The sequence below is a fragment of the Eleginops maclovinus genome, chromosome 17 (assembly GCF_036324505.1).
Source record: "Eleginops maclovinus isolate JMC-PN-2008 ecotype Puerto Natales chromosome 17, JC_Emac_rtc_rv5, whole genome shotgun sequence".
In the NCBI taxonomy this organism is placed as follows: Eukaryota; Metazoa; Chordata; class Actinopteri; order Perciformes; family Eleginopidae; genus Eleginops; species Eleginops maclovinus.
The window spans coordinates 15,354,221-15,367,852 of NC_086365.1; the positions used below are offsets into that span (position 1 = coordinate 15,354,221).

The 13,632-nt window shown below is 41.5% G+C and overlaps 1 protein-coding gene across 1 annotated transcript in view; it reads right to left on the reverse strand.

Annotated features, from left to right (window-relative positions):
- Window positions 1-9,855: 9,855 nt before the first annotated feature.
- Window positions 9,856-13,632, reverse strand: part of osbpl8 (oxysterol binding protein-like 8) — a 49,270-nt gene continuing 45,493 nt past the window's right edge. The window contains 1 exon segment of the mRNA XM_063905088.1: window positions 9,856-13,602. Coding sequence (XP_063761158.1) covers window positions 13,473-13,602 — 130 coding nt within the window. The 3' untranslated portion in view covers window positions 9,856-13,472.

Consider the following 13,632-nt stretch of genomic DNA (forward strand, 5'->3'; position numbering starts at 1 on the left):
ACACGGGAGGCCTTGCATTTCTGCTAACCCAAACTCTAGAAAAAAGTCAGTCACTCCTAGTTAGTAAGCTAACATTTTACAGCTAAAGCAACTAGGTTACAGTTTCCAACTGTAGTAGAAGTACTGACACAACATCATGTGTTGCTAACTATGAGCTACTCAACAGGCCTTGCACTTGTGCTAACCCAAACTTCTGACATTTCAAACAGTTCTAGTTGGTAAGCTAAAATGTTACAGCTAAAGCAACTAGGTTACAGTTTCCAACTACAGTAGAAGTACTGACACAACATCATGTGTTGCTAGCTAAGCGCTACACCAGAGGCTTTTGCTAACCCAAACTTCAGGGATATTCAATATTCATTTTATTTGCAGACCGATCTGTAATTGTAAACTCATACAGCTACAAAGCTAGCATTAGCATATCTAAACACATTAACAATATGTTGAGCATCACCAATGCAATAAACATCCTGAGAGAACTGCTGACAACATAGCAGAGAGATCCTGTGTTCTGAATAAGTTGGGGAATAAATCTAAATGTGGACCGTCACCCTTTGCCCATATTAATTATACCGGCGGCCTCTAAATGTCATCTGAAATGTCACTGCCCTCCCGGAGCAGAGATGTGTTCGTCGGGGCGTCTCACTGTCACATTGTTCACGGCGATTCACGAGAGCTATCAAGTTTGAAGTGCATTAATAGTTTCGCTTTGTTTGCAGGGACCTGAGTGTGTGATGAGGGGAAATGCACACTGGTTAGTTACTGCAAATGCTTTCAAGTTGATCCCTCTGCATTATTGAGAGACAAAGGACACTGGGGACACACACACACACACACACACCTTCAAGCAGACAATCAAGAGTTTGGGACACAATATCCCTGACATTTAAGTGTTTTTGTTATCTGACAGAAACATGATTATTATTTAGTTTTTTTTTTTAGGGTATTTGACGTTCAGATTGCTCCTTATGTTTGAAGACATTCCCCTCCCCCTCCAATGTGCAGAATCCCATTAAGTTCATTCATTTCACACAGGTACTTAAGTAGCTCGGCTCCATATGTCCCGCTTGTTTTACATGCACTACAACATGTTTGTTCACCCTTATGTCAGACTCAGCTCAAACATAAAAGATTTATGAACTAAAATCCTGACGGAAAACACTTTTGCACACTTCTGTGAATATTCTGTGGCTTTAACACTGCACTCATTATCCTCTACATTTATACTAATACTTATTTATACTCATGCATTTAACACACTTATACATACATCACATTTTATATGTATATACAAATATACCTCCAGAGATGAATGAAGAATTTCTGATGCCTGATCGTGTCCCCAAACACATGCAAACATCAGACATTTTGCCATTGAAACTCCCAAACCTTTAGTGAATCAGCCTTTCATAAACAAACAGTACAGCTAAGTAGACACTTCACACAGGTTTGTCTGTCATCACAACACTGACCACCAGCAGCAGCTCATCTAATTTAGACATTCAAGTGAGCTCAAAGTGGCCTGGTTAGACACGTCACGTAACTTAAGTGCGTGGAAATGCAGTGATGTCACCTACAGTGATGCATATGCCTGCACACCCACACAGGTGACCTCTCCTCAGGTTGAAGTCGTCAGGGGAATGAGGAAGGTGTCCATCAATCCGAGTCCTAAGAAGAGACCTGAAAGTTAAAACACCTGTAAAACATAAGCTTTAAAGATCATTTGTGATTTTATTTTAAGGTGAACCTCTAATCTGCATGTGTATTTTGTATGCATCACCAGTACCAGTACATTTCACCAGCTTCTTTAAGGACTAACACATCTTTCAATCCCTTATTCCCAGCATCTATCCCATTGCATTCAACCTGTGCTGCAACACCAATAAACAGACAAAGCCCAGGGGCAGGAGATTTATTTTTGCACCCGCTGTTCTGCCCTGTTTCAAACGGTGACATTACTGTGACGGGTGACAGACTGGACCCCGGCCCTGTGCTCTCTGTCTGCCACCACAATGCATTATGGGAATTTCAGCTGGACCTGCCAGATGGGATTCTTATCACATCACTGTAAAACTTAAGACAGTGACTTGCAGCAGCAGAGGAGCTCAATCAATGCTTCATTTACTTTACGCGCTGGTGTGTGTCTGTGTGTGTGTGTGTGTCTGTGTGTGTGTGTGTGTGTGTGTGTGTGTGTGTGTGTGTGTGTGTGTGTGTGTGTGTGTGTGTGTGTGTGTGTGTGTGTGTGCGCACAGCTGGATCCACACAGTTGGAGGAGCGTGGTTTAGCACCAGGGGTTTAAGTTATCCCCCAATGTCACATCTCACACACACACCCGGAGGCTGAAGGACTGGTCGTGATGTCTGGGTTTTTTCTGTGAGCACACACACTCCTAATGTGAGGAAAAATAGATCAAGCGTGGCAGGGGAGAGAGGAAGCCGCCTGCCGCCTCCAGCTTACACAAGAGGCTTGATAAATACTTAACTAGCCTGTAGCACATGGCATGAATAACCCTTTTGCGTAACACGCTCTTGAGGCTGACAATGGGACGCAGGTCAGAGGCGAGGAACTGGAGGTTACAGCGACCCTCGGTTAAGTCTGTGAAGATGAGGCTTCCAGCTGGGATCTTCTGCACAGCCTTATCGTATAGTTGCCAGCAGTGTCAACCCGGAGTACCCCAATGTTTTAACCTGTATATGGACAATTTGAACAACTAGCATTATAGCATATGTTAACTATAGCTAAAAAATGCCTTGGTTGGCCGATTTGGACAATTTGGAGGGGTTTTTGGGGTTATTTGGGATGTTGAATCCATTATCCGGATCAAAAATGGCAGTTTTAACCTGAAAGTGGCCATATTTGAACTCCTGGTGAATGGGTTTTGATGAGTTTTGGTCGATCTTGAAGTTTAGGGACTCTGATCCTTTGATTATATTTTTAATAGGAGGCCTATGTGCTGGGACCCCGTCTTTACATTTCTATTATAACACTTTGGAGTACTCAATGTTTCCGGGTTCAGAACAGGACTCTATGAGCTGGCAATTAGACTGTTATGATGAAAACAGCCTCACATCCTTTAAAATTAACTCGTTGAAAATCAAATCGGAGTTAAAATGATCATAATTGTTAAGTTAAATGATTAAACATCAGCTCAAGGCCCTAAAATGGATATATGTGTATGTTTCTGCTACAGCAAGACAGTTTTGTCAAGATGAACAGACTCAGGTTGCATATAAAGGGGCTGCATACTGGGGGAAGAGACTACAGAAGAGAAGACTCAAATCATTGACTGTCATCAAATGATGTTGTTTCATTATCATGAATTACACTCTCTCTCTCTCTCTCTCTCTCTCTCTCTCTCTCTCTCTCTCTCTCTCTCTCTCTCTCTCTCTCTCTCTCTCTCTCTCTCTGCAGGAAGTTTTGATGGAGCTTAAAATAGCTCCACAACGATATGATAAAGCCTCTCTTCCTGAGCTGTTTTTGGTTTGTGTTGCATGCTGCTGCTGCTGGTGTGTGATCCTCTTCACCGCTGTCACTACAATGTGTCGCCACGCTCACAGGTTAGCGTGGTTAGCGTTAGCCAGCATCATCCCTGCAACAACCACAGCAATCTGAGACACAAGCTGAAGAGGATGAATTGTCGTGCAATTGTTGAAATGTGTGTGAGACGTCCAATCTGCGTCATAGTAGGAGGTGAATCGGGGTGGGGGTCATATTTCCAGAAGCACTGGATGCACAGATTGTACTTTAGATCTCTGGAGACGAGGGAGAAAGTAAATATAATTCAATATAAGGGACAATATGAACTGCAGAGGTAAGTCACAGATATTCAGAGAGGGTTAAGTACATCCCTAAAGCCTTCATATTTCATAAGAAGAACTATGATGCATGAGTGAAACAAAGCAGAGTGCATTGTGGGAAAGTACATTTACTCTACTTAAATATTATTTTGAGTACTTCTACTCCACAGTACTGGCAACAGAGACAATTTAGTCATTTATTTTACATTTATTCAACACTTAAGTATACATAACAACAAAGGAGAGCCTGGATAAAGTGAAACATTGACTTTAATTAAATATAGTATGTCATCAAATTCACATACCTGTATTAGGTTAGTTGAACTGAAGTTGAATTAAGTTGAAGCTACATTTGTTGACAAAATATATTTAATTAAAGCCAACATTTCAGTTTTTTTCAGTGCATGCTTAAATGATAAGATGCAATATTTCTACTCATTAAAATCATTTATTTAACTAGAAGATTAAAATGCGTGTACATGAGATACAAAGATAATAACATAAATTCTTTAAATATAAAATAAAGAGCCATTTTTAATTTACTTAATGTTCCAGAAATGGGAAATTGTGTGGAAATTTGACTTAAATGTGTAATTTATTTACATTTTGATGACGTTTTTGTAATTACACACTGACTTATATATATTTTGATATATGAAACACCTTTATTTGTATACAGCTTACCAAATTGTATTATTGTTGACATTTCATTATTTAATTTAGATTTCCTCCTTGTGTTTCAATCGTATTATTGTTGCTGCTGAAACACCTGCAGTTCACTACAGGGATCAATGAAGGCTCTTACATTCTCTTAATACTTCTGTACTTTTACTAAGATGTTTGTTTACTTGTAGAGGAGTATTTTAAGAGCAAAGCATTTCAAATTTTACTGAAGAAAAGTATCTAACTCTTGCAGAGAGGCAATCTGCTTCGAACACACTGGTGGTTTGAAGAACCGGCTGAACAAAGCCATTTTAAATCTGGGTTTTCCTCCGTCTTCCTCCAAAAGCGGAGTTTCATCGAAGCCTGGTTGAAGCCGGAGTCACTTTTGAATCCACCTCGGTGCATTATTCATGCGCTGGCTGCTGCGCCGGCCTGTTCCTGTGCCATGGCCTATTTACAGAGCCGAGAATCCATTAGGCGAGAACGCTGCGGTGCCAAGGCTCATCTATAAGCAGCTTCACGGGCACATGAATACATCCAGAACCTCTGAAACAATACCCCACAGCAGCTGGGCTTTTATTAACCGGGCTGTGGCTAATTCCAGGAGAGAGTCATCTTCCTGTCAATACAAAATAGGAAGCAAAACAAGACAGAAAATCACAGAATTGAGCTTTAGCTATGCTAGCGGTTCGATGGTGGTCCAATATTTGTGCTTGTGACCCAATTCCTGTAATGGCATCAGCTGTACTCAAATCCATTGTAATATTTAGTTGTTCTGATAAACGTGTTGGGATTTATACTTCATGGATCTTTTTGAGATTGAAGCATTTTAAAGCACAGTCCCTGTTCAATAAAGACATACAGTCCATAGGGGCTCGGCCTGGGAACTGGAAGGTCACCAGTTCAAGTCCCGGAACGACCAAGTGCTTTAAATTAGCATAGTACATTAAAGTGATGTCTGCTAGCATTGTCTTTTTGGGCATGCTATTTTAGGGAATTCAAGAGCTTTTTAGTGTCACTCTTGAGCACAGGGTTGCACAACGAAATGCAGACTCAGCAGAAGTGTATTCCTGTAGTGCATTTTCTTAAATCTGCACCAGGATGAAGGTAGTTGCAGCACATTTAGGATCAGAGGCCTGCTGAGTGAAGAACTCTAATTCTATAATTAGCTGCTTTTGTCGTCTTGAGTGTTTTAAAATTAGCCGCTTTGCTCTTATTAGTGTTGATGTTGGATTATATGAAGATGTTACTGTCTCTGATGAAGGCTTCCCAATCATTTCTCTTGTTCTTGTCGCCAAAAGGGACATCTTCTGTCTGGATTTAATCAGAAACACGACTGTAATCACGGCTGAATGATGTGACACGCCCTCACAACTGCTAACTAGCATAGCATAGTGGACTTTTTTCCTTGTTCAAACTGTCTGTGGAGCTTTAAAAACTTCCCCAGGACTCGTACCTGGAGGTGAATTGAACTGCAACATTGCAACATTGAACGTCAGCGAGCGTCGGGCCTCTGAGGAGACGAGGAGCCACCGGCTGCTAATCCTCAGGTTCAATGAAAAGCGCCACATGGGCGGCTTTCTGCAGAGCAGGGTCATTGTCCACCAGACATGTGGGGGCTGGATCAGGCCTTCAGAAATTCTCACGCTACATCCAGAGCCTCTGCCGAGCAGGACACCCCAGGGATAGTTAGGAAAAGTGAATAAAATACAAAAAAAAAGAGGGCAAAAGAAATGAGGAAAAACTGTGCTGCATTGCTTTTAAAAATAACTGAACATTTGACCTCTGCATTTTATTGTTATCTTATTTGAACTAAAAGTAATTGTTCTTAAAGTTTGCTATTTGTATTGAATTTAAGCATTGTTTTGTATACTGTATTGTATATTGTTTGTGACAGGTTGCTGTTGTTTGTGCAAAATCATTAAATAAATCAGAAAATATGAATTATAACTGAATTTGATTGCACAGGAGACAGTCTGTCATACGTGGATGGAAGTGAATAAACAATGGAGCTATTTATAATATACAGTTATTTATAGCCAAGAAGCCCCCCCCCCCTTTTTACAGTTTTCTAAGACAGACCTTGAATATCCGTCTGCTTCTATATATAGAAAAGAGACACATCAGTGAGAGAGAAGGATTTCATCTGTTTGTGCCTTTTTATTATTTGAAGGTCTTTATATCTCAGCAGCACAGCTCACATCATTTGTCTTCTCTTCTTTGTTAAAGCCTTTTCATCATTTGTGCGAAAGAAATCACCTGATTGTGAGTCGTGAGTCAGATATAGCCTTCTTTTGACTCACAAAGGAAAGTTAACTGATCACTTTTATCTCTTTCCCAGGATTGTTACAGGCGTACTCTCTAGGTCCAAGTCTCTCAACTCCTGTACCCTGGCCCAGTACATGAGTTATTACACTTAATTTCATTCCCCCCTGGGGGTCGGGTTTATTGTTGGTTATCCACCTTTCTGACCCTGGAGGAAACACAAAGAAGTTAGGTATAAAAAGCAAAACACAATTGAACTTCACTAACTTGAACTGAAGTATAAACAGAGTAAGGTAATAACCAGACAGAAAGGAGACAGCGAGACAAAACCAGGAACAAACTGGGATAACTTGAGGAGCAAAACCAGGGGGTCACAAGAGGAAAATGTGGGTTCAGACAGGAAACCAGAACACGTGGATGTATAAACACAGGAGTTTTTAAACTGACATGTCACAGCAGGAGAAGACAGGTAACAACACAGGTGGATAAAGGATCAGGGCGGGGCAGACCATCACAAATAGCAGGAAGACGCAGAGACAGGAAGTAGAATAAGACAAGACACAAGGAGAAAACACATTTCAGAATAAAACAGGAAACACAGATCATGCAGGAGGCAGGTCGGGCGGGGGTCAGACGGAGACACACAGACGGCTCTGATTCGACGCTGAGGAGTCAGCAGATTGTCGTCAACACACAGACAGGCAGACAGGGAGGCAGACCGGCTGCAAAACCGCTGAGTCATCACAAGCACCGACTCCACTGTGTGTCAGCAGAGGAAGAAGACGTGTTCAGATGCTTTACTCGAGGAAAGCACCTGAGTATAAATCACTGTGCTGTCTCACAGGCCTAAACTGGATGAAACAGCATTTCATTTAGTCAGACGCCTGTGTGAATAAAATTATGGACATTAGTGACTTTTTTCCGTCCAATACTATTTGAGATACGACTGACGTGAAGGTCAGCGGCCTAGAGCAATGAGTCAGCTGTCTGAGCTGTGTGTGTCACATTTAAAGGACAAACATCTGTGCTGTGAACACACACTCCACAGACACTGTGTTTCTACAGAGGGACAGTACTACCTGCTGTTGTGTCTTGTTCTATTATCCGGGAGAGAATGCTGCTTTCCACAGGATCATGGTTAGCATTTTACCATAGCATGACGCTAATAAAAGAGGGTTTCCCTGAGCAGCATCACATTAAAAGGTGTGTGTGAGAGTGTGTGTTGGGAGGAAGGGGAGATACAGAGAGGCTGCACTTGGAGGGGTTCCCCAAAGCAATTTCTCTTTCTAAAAATAGCAGCAGCTCTGCAAACCTGGAGCAGAGGAAGAAACACATCACAGACAAGTCATGCATTCAAAGGAAGAGAGGGAAACTGGTATGCTTTTACTTAGATTGTTTAAAATATGTTATGCAATAAGTGGACACCTGATTTGTTAAACCCTCCCTCCCTGCCCAGATGTTGAGCGACAGACAGAGAGCTGCTTTCAGAGCTCCTCTAACCTGTGTTGTATATGAAAACAGAAATAGGAAATCATAATCAAAAGAGGAGTGAACTAAACGCCGCTCTAATCCGGCGGTGAAAGAGAGCGGCTCGCTGCAGCACTTCTTTTATCCTCCTCATTCCACAGGGGTGTAAACAAACGCTGAGGCAGCACATCCCCCCCGACCCGCTGCACTGCAAGCACTGCGCATTATATTATATTACCTCATCGCATGGCTGCTAATCCAGAGAGGGCAGGGGGGGTGGGGGACCTCCAGGGGACACAGGAGGTCCTTTAACTCTTTAATTCGATATGTTTTAAAATACTTTTTCTTTAAGGTTTTAATGTTTATCAGATTTGCTTTTAAGCTATGAACACTCTCCCTCAGATCTTCTGGACTTTGAATTATAATTTAATCGTATATTATTTATTTAATCATACCAAATTGATATGTATTTATTATTATATTATTATTTATTTATTTTGTATTTATTTATTAATTAATTCTCATTTATTTATTAATGATTCTTGTTAAAGTCCTGTGTTTATTGACATGTTAGATTAATATTTATTGTGCATATTTTTGTTTCTTTATTATTTAATTATTATATTGTTCAGTTCCCCTCCCTCCCTTGTTCTCTCTCTTGTTCCTTTCCTCTTTCCTTCTTCCTTCCCTCTTCCAGTATTCTTGCTCCCTCCTGCTTTAATACCTCCTACTGCCATCAGGGCGACGTATCCTAGCAACAGTGGCATCCCGCCCATTCAGCATCCAGATGAACCAAATGTTTAAATCAAGAGGAAGACAAATACATGTTGTAACGCTGCCACTCATGACATTTTGGGTCAGTTTCTATATCGTCTATATCTACATTGTTATTACACTCATTACGACTTAAAGGGACCTTATTCTGCTCAAACTAAAATGGATTGGGCCTCTTTAAAGTCTTGAAGTTCCTAAATAGCTAGGCATGCAGTCCGTATTGGAAAGAGGGTTGAAATGAAGTGTGTGTGTGATTACTTCTGACACCTTGCCTCTTGCTCCTTGTTATTCCTCGTCCATCACCTTCCTCCTGCCCCTCCTCTCCTCAGCAGCAGCTCAGGGATCATATCAGATGTTTTGTAATCTCAGATGGACAGGAAGGACTGTTCTCTCCTCCTTTGTCATCGTCCTTCGCCGAGGGAACGACAAAAACACAATGTCTGATTTCCTTTCAGCTGTTTCTCTGTGTGCATACGCTCACGAGTAAAGAAGTCCATATATCTTTGCTTAATTCATGTGTTAGCAATTACTCAAATATTGTACTTAACAACACATTCGTGGTACCTGCACTCATGATGCTGCAGCACTGTCTTCTGCCTTGCTCAAGGGCACTTTACAATTGATCCCTGAATATAAAACTGAGACGTCTGGATGTCAGATTTCCATTTACCTGAAGCTGACTCCTCTTCACAACTGCATCCAGATGTGAAGAGGAGTCTGTGGCGCCCTCTAAAGGAGACTGAACAAAATATCAAACTGAACACTCAACACACACACACACACACACACACACACACACACACACACACACACACACACACACACACACACACACACACACACACACACACACACACACACACACACACACACACAAAGAGAGACAGTGTGATATCATTTGTTTTTATTCTGTTATGTTACATGTGACCATAAACCTACAGGAAGTTATAGTTGCCATGGAGATACAGGAAATATATTCAGTATTCAGATAGGAAAAAGTGTGTGTGTGTGTGTGTGTGTGTGTGGCAGTTGACATTGTGCACAAGTTAAGAATAGTCCCTTGTGTGTGTGTGTCAAGTAATGAGGCGCGGGATAAAATCAACTGCGTGTGAATTCAAAATCAGCTTTAAAAAAACCAACAACTGCTATCTAACGCTTAAAGCTAGAATAAGGATAAACAGACAAACAAACAAACAGGACATAGAAAAGAGGAATAAATAAAATGCATTATTTTACAGAAACATCAGCAGAGATGTTTATTTCCCTCTGGATTTGGTGTGTGAGACTGAGGGAGGAACAGGCTCCCCCCTCGCACCGGTCTCTGCTGTGGCAGGGGTCAGCATCTGGATGGAACCTATGGGTGAGATATTATGGGGTTGTTTTAGGAGGGGGGGGGGGGGGGGTGAGAGCTGGGTGGAGTGGGGTCGGACTGGTTTATAAGGCTTCATATGGCACGTCTGCTTACAACTCTAGTGACTGAGGCCTACAGGATCAGGGCCACAGGTGAACAATTAATTAACAGTAAATCATCTCTGAGTCATTTGAAGTCAGAATGATAATTCAAATGCACTTTAAGCTTAGCACAAATACTCTAAATGGACCCTGGTTCTGTCCAAAACTCACAGCATACACTTAATTCACAAGCACTCTGATTGAACACTTGGATTATACAGTAACTCACTTTCTGCTATATGTTAAAATGAAGCTAAAGAAAGTAGCTGCTTAGCTTTTAGCTTAGCTCAGCATTCAGCCTCTAAACAGACCCTGGTTCAAGGTAACAACATCAATTACCTTCTCAAGGTCTCCTGGTAGATACACTTACTCTCTTTCTTACTTTAAGTTATAAGAAGATGACACCCCTCGCTGTTCAGTAAATATGAAGCTAACGACATTAGCCGCTTAGCTTAGCACTTAGCATAAATACTCCAAACAGTACAATATATTCGGAAGCTCTCAAATGAAAACGTTTTGGACAGATTACATCAAAGAGATGTAACGTGTAAGTGAGCTTACTTTTGTCATAGCCAAGCAAGCAAGCTGTTTCCAGGCTTTGTGCTAAGCTAAGCTAGGCTAACTGACTGCTAATCTGTCAACTCTTAGCAAGAAAGCAAATTAGCACACTTTTATTCTGTGTTTTTAAATCACCATCAGGTCCAACAAAGCATATTTTACACTTCATTTTTTGATATAAAAAAGAATAAAGTTATTTCAGTATGTTTTAAAAAAGATCTTTGTGAGTTTGAGTAATTTAAAGCCAGAATTCTGACTAAAAAGCCCTTTCACCTGTGGCCATGACCCTCTTCCACACTAGTCAGAGTCCCACCACCACCACCACTGCTGCTGTCAACCCAGATAGTTCCCACCTCAGACATTTGATAGCTCCCTCCTCTACACCCCCCTCCAATAAACCCCCCTATATTTCCAGCCCCTCCCCAGTCCGAGTCTAGAAGGCACTGGTTTTAAACGTATTTCTCCACATTCTAACATCTTAGATGAACGATCGAGGCAATGAGGATACACAATAAAACACGTACAGATACACACGGGCCAGCCGGGTAACTTTTCCATCCCCACGATGCTACCAGTCTTTCTTTCAGCCTGTGTTAGCGTTACAAAGATCTCTCGGGCTAAACATCACGACAGGCGTTGAGTAGATATCATATAAATCAGATCAGATATTTTTTAATCGCCTCATCAAAGCTATCTTAAAGATAATGCTGCCTTCATTCATTAGCATGTTCAGTTGTATGCCCGCCATTTGTTTTTGGGTCTTTAAAATCCATGTTTCCAAAGAGGAAAGAGACAAAGCGTCCCTCACAAGACTTCCTTCCTTTCAGTTAGCAAACTCCTGATTAACACAGAGTTTCCCCCCTCATGTCCATGTGTATCGAGCAGTGGACAGAAAGACACACAGGGTTAAAAAAGACTGGCTTGTGCACAAAGCGCGGGAGTGTCGGTGTGGTTTTGTGACCCTTGGTGTTTGGTTGGAATATTTACACAGTGAACGGGGTCGACTCCTACTCTACACACTGAGTTTGGCTGGTACTTTGCGTACGTCTGGAATGGTTTACTGTGGTGATAAGTTAGAAAAAACGTCCTAGTCTTCCTAGTAGCGTACTAAAGTGTCTATTATATTAGCATCCGAGGCTCGAAAAGCACTGAAAGCAATGACCTGTGTTTGATGGGGAAGGGTTTTTGTCTCCCATGGCTTGGTCTGGAGTCTGTTTTACACCTTTCAGATATTGTCTGTATGGTTTCAACACAATGAAATGTTGAGTTTCAGAGGATAACGTAGTTGTTTCTTTTGGAAAAGACTTCCTTTCTTGCTGTAAGTTAGATGGATGATATCCTTCTCTGTACAGTAAATATGAAGCTAGCTGATTAGCTTAGCTTAGCATAAAGACTCCAAAACAGATCCTTGCTCTGTCCAAAAGAAACACACACTTTGCAAGCTCTCTAATGCACACATTTTGGACAGATTACATCACAGAGATGTCACGCAAGCTAGCTGTTTCCCATCTTTATGCTAAGCTAAGCTAACTGGCTTTTCTCAACTCTCAGCAAGAAAGCAAATAAGCCAACTATAATTCTAAACTCACCATCAGGTCTAACAAGGCGTATTTTAGCCTGAACTCAGATGACTTGAATAAACCAAATCAACCCCTTTTACCTCAAAGTAGGGCAGTAGTCACTGAAACACATGAAAAATCACAAAAATCACTTTCTGTTGATGCTCGTAACCTCCTCAGAGCAGAACTGTTCAAATTCAACTGATAAAAAACTATATTACCAACACACGTCTGCCGTTTGATAAAATACTGTACACACCGTCTTTACATGCTACCTGCAGTGCACGGCGACGCTCACTGTTCTTTTTTCTTTGTATGCAAAAGGTGATAATACAGCAGAAATGATCACTTCTGTTCCTTTTTCAAAACAATATTATTTGTGTTAATTATCTTCTTTGTCAACACACCGCCAGCTGGTAATAAAAAAATAAAAGTCACGTAGACTGGACCACTTTGTGTTTCCCTCCCTTCTCACTGACCCATGATCACACAGGACACAGCAAGCACACACAAGAACAAACAAAACGATTAAAAAAACATTAGAATGAAAGGAATCTGTGAGTCCTGGTGCTCCCGTCTCCGTGGTGAAGGGTTCCCTGTTAAAATGAAATGTAAGTCACAGAAGAGTGTCACTCTATCGGGGGAAAACACAACGAATAAGAGCTCAGAATGGCTGCTGCCTTTGCCTCTACATTGAGGCAAATCAACGAGCTCCAGAGTGGCAGTTGAGACTTCATCACCTCCTCTTCCTCCTCTCGCTGCTCTTCTTCGCTTTGAAATCTGTGGATCTTCCCCAGAGCTTTGGAATGGATCGGATAAAAATAAAAAACCTGTCTGTGTGAAAGTCTCCGCTTTTTTCTGGACGTTTTGATTTAATAAAGAAGATGTCCAAGTTCACATCTCAAAGTCCCCCACTTTACGTGTGTGTGTGTGTCTGCTACTTGAAGACATAGTTGATCAGGACCTGAAGGAGGATGAGGAGGACGATGATGACGTAGTCGCGCTGTTGGAGGAACGAGGCGCTCTCCACCCGGCCGGCCGCACGGCTCCGCAGCACGCTGATGTTCCTGCAAGAGTTAAACATGTATAACTGTTAC